This window comes from Oncorhynchus masou, unplaced genomic scaffold, assembly GCF_036934945.1.
Source record: "Oncorhynchus masou masou isolate Uvic2021 unplaced genomic scaffold, UVic_Omas_1.1 unplaced_scaffold_4495, whole genome shotgun sequence".
In the NCBI taxonomy this organism is placed as follows: domain Eukaryota; kingdom Metazoa; phylum Chordata; class Actinopteri; order Salmoniformes; family Salmonidae; genus Oncorhynchus; species Oncorhynchus masou.
Genome location: NW_027010889.1, coordinates 4,876 through 8,492, shown reverse-complemented (window position 1 = coordinate 8,492; position 3,617 = coordinate 4,876). Strand labels below are relative to the sequence as shown.

At 45.5% G+C, this 3,617-nt stretch overlaps 1 protein-coding gene across 1 annotated transcript; it reads left to right on the top strand.

Annotated features, from left to right (window-relative positions):
* The first annotated feature begins 424 nt into the window (after window positions 1–424).
* LOC135535140 (homeobox protein Hox-B1-like) lies at window positions 425–1,428 on the top strand. Its single transcript, XM_064961855.1, has 3 exons — window positions 425–810; window positions 926–1,100; window positions 1,219–1,428. The coding sequence occupies exons 1-3, from the start codon at window positions 425–427 to the stop codon at window positions 1,426–1,428; spliced, it is 771 nt and encodes a 256-aa protein (XP_064817927.1).
* The last annotated feature ends 2,189 nt before the right edge of the window (window positions 1,429–3,617 follow it).

Genomic DNA, 3,617 nt, shown 5'->3' with positions numbered 1-3,617 from the left:
TGCTGCTTGCAACATCTGTCGGCGAGCTTTGATTTAAAAGGGACATCAAGGGCTTCTCCGCTGTAATTACATTCGGGGTTCAGATCCACGCAAAGAATTTGTATCCCACTAAACCCTTTGCGATCCCCCACCCACCCCCAAACTGCTTCTGCCTCAACAGTCTTGTTCTATGAGGGTATTTGTACTACTCCATCAACGAATTGGATAGGTGGTCGGGATGCTCCTTCCTCTCATCTGACTACTTAGAAAGACAAAGGCCCGCTGGGGGGCTGTTGACACCTCCAGGTCCGGGGAGTGGATAAAAGGGACGTGTTTCAGTGGGGAGCCGTACTCCTTTCCTCGCTGCACCAGGAGACACAACTTACCTTGGACCTAAGATCATTTTATTTTCCTCGCTATTTCCTTAAACATTGAGACTGACATCATGCAAGTTCCAAACAGACCAACAAGAGTGGACGCGTACGGGTACTCCGCCATGCGCCATTACGCATCGCTCTATGCACAGCCCACCGGCAGCCGGTGCGCAGTGGCGACCAAGCCTGCCAGCGGGAAGTCCTTCACCATCGATGCTCTGCTCGCCAAGCCGGTGGAGACGCACAGAGACTGGACGAGTCCCAAATATCAAACCGCACCGCCACTGCTTCCCTTCCAGACCCAGATGAGGTCTGCGCTGTCACAGTACCTCTACTCACCCGACATGCAGCACACGGCGGGACACAGTCACACACAACCCGGATACTCTGTCTGTTGTTGCCTGCCGTTCTCTTACCACGCGTCATGCCGTGGGGCCTTTGGTATACAAGGTAAAGCGTTAATCCAACGTTCCATTCTAGCCTATTCCATGACGCAAACTAAACACAATCGCCTAAAAGAAAAACACGATACGGTTTTAAAGTGTTGTCCGTCTGTCTCCTTTCACAGAAAGAGGTCTGTCAAAGTCCCACTCATTCAAACACAAGGGAGGGAAATCCAAGCGGATACGCACCAGCTTCACCAACGAGCAGTTGGATCGGCTGGAGAAGGAGTTCGCCCGGCAGCAGTACATGGTCGGCTCGGACAGGTTCCTACTGGCTTCGGGTCTGCAGCTCACAGAGGCTCAGGTACAAATCAGATTCCAAATCCAACTTTCCTTGAACCAAAGAAAAGTTCCCAACTTAATTTTTATTTTTTAAATCAACAACAAAAAATTGAATTTAACGAAATTTATTTTGTTCTCAGGTCAAGGTGTGGTTCCAGAATCGACGCATCAAATGGCGCAAGCAGAGTCTGGAGCAGCAGCAGGCCAAGCTGGTTAAACTGGGCCTGGTCGTAGTCCCAGTGAAGAGTCCTGGTTCTCAGGGTCTGGAGGAGGGAGATGAGGAGGAGGAGATCGAGTCCTCAGACACAGGATCAGATGTGGATATAGATGGGCTCCCTGACCACTGCTGACCCGTCTTGGACCACAGAACATGAACTAACCAGACAGTCCTATATGTCACTGGGGGACGAGGACATCACCACCCATTACTGTATAAATATTTAATTAATAGATATGAGGCTCTATTTAAACATGTTTATTGCTTTTAAGACTTTCGGTCTCTTTTTATGAAATCAATGTTTGTATATTCTGATTGACACATGCAAGAAATATATTTTCTAAATCTATATCCACTTGTGTGTCCATTTCTTTATCAGTAGTTCTTAAATAATGATATCACTAAGAAAACGAATTGAAGAAAACTAAAAGAGAAATCTGAGTCTAATTTAATTGATCTTGAATCATGTTGGAATATACCGATGCATATGGAAAATTGAGTTGGCAGAATAATTAATGACTTCTATATTTTGGTTTGGTGGAATTTCAGAGACATTAATGAAATACAATCAGTGTCTTTACTATTTTAGGAAACAATGTCTCCAGAAAACGTAAACCCTTGAAATGCAGAGCAATTCATAACCCTAACCCTTACTGTCCAACCCCTTACTGTATAACCCTTACTGTATAACCGTAACGCTTACTATCCAACCCTTATTGTCTAACCCTTACTGTCTAACCCTTACTGTCTAACCCTTACAGTCCAACAATTACTGTATAACACTTACTCTCCAACCCTAACCCTTACTGTCCAACCCTTACTGTCTAACCCTGACTGTCTAACCCTGACTGTATAACCGTAACGCTTACTGTCTAACCCTGACTGTATAACCGAAACGCTTACTGTCTAACCCTTACTGTCCAACCCTTACTGTATAACCCTTACTGTATAACCCTTACTGTCCAACCCTTACTGTCCAACAATACTGTATAACCCTTACTGTCTAACCCTGACTGTCCAACCCTAACACTTACTGTCCAACCCTTACTGTCTAACCCTTACCGTCTAACACTTACCGTCCAACCCTTACCGTCCAACCCTTACTGTATAACTGTAACCCTTACCGTCTAACCCTAACTGTCTAACCCTTACTGTCCAACCCTTACTGTATAACCCTTACTGTATAACCCTTACTGTCCAACCCTTACTGTCCAACCCTTACTGTATAACCGTAATGCTTAATGTCTAACCCTTCCTGTATAACCATAACCCTTACTGTCTAACCCTTACTGTCCAACCCTTACTGTATAACCCTTACTGTATAACCCTTACTGTATAACCCTTACTGTATAACCCTTACTGTCCAACCCTTACTGTATAACCGTAATGCTTACTGTCTAACCCTTCCTGTATAACCATAACCCTTACTGTCTAACCCTTACTGTCCAACCCCTTACTGTATAACCATAACGCTTACTGTCCAACCCTTACTGTCCAACCCTTACTGTATAACCCTTACTGTATAACCCTTACTGTCCAACCCTTAGTGTCCAACCCTTAGTGTCCAACCCTTACTGTATAACCGTAACCCTTACTGTCCAACCCTTACTGTCCAACCCTTACTGTATAACCGTAACCCTTACTGTCCAACCCTTACTGTCCAACCCTAACACTTACCGTCCAACACTTACTGTATAACTGTAACCCTGACCGTCCAACCCTAACTGTCCAACCCTTACTGTCCAACCCTTACTGTCCAACCCTTACTGTCCAACCCTTACCGTCCAACCCTTACTGTCCAACCCTTACTGTATAACCGTAACCCTTACTGTCTAACCCTTACTGTCCAACCCTAACACTTACCATCCAACCCTTACCGTCCAACCATAGTGTATAACTGTAACCCTGACCGTCCAACCCTTACTGTCCAACCCTTACTGTCCAACCCTTACCGTCCAACCCTTACCGTCCAACCCTTACCGTCCAACCCTTACTGTCCAACCCTTACTGTATAACCGTAACCCTTACTGTCCAACCCTAACACTTACCGTCCAACCCTTACCGTCCAACCCTTACTGTATAACTGATACCCTTACTGTCCAACCCTTACTGTATAACCCTTACTGTATAACCCTTACTGTCCAACCCTTACTGTATAACCGTAACCCTTACTGTCTAACCCTTACTGTCCAACCCTAACACTTACCGTCCAACCCTTAACGTCCAACCATACTGTATAACTGTAACCCTGACCGTCCAACCCTTACTGTCCAACCCTTACTGTCCAACCCTTACTGTCCAACCCTTACTGTATAACCGTAA

Coding starts and splice junctions, on each gene's coding strand:
- LOC135535140 (XM_064961855.1), top strand. CDS start 425: ATGCAAGTTCCAAACAGACCAACAAGAGTGGACGCGTACGGGTACTCC. Junction 811..925: donor TTTGGTATACAAGGTAAAGC/GTTAATCCAACG, acceptor TTTCACAGAAAG/AGGTCTGTCAAAGTCCCACT. Junction 1,101..1,218: donor TGCAGCTCACAGAGGCTCAG/GTACAAATCAGA, acceptor TTTTGTTCTCAG/GTCAAGGTGTGGTTCCAGAA.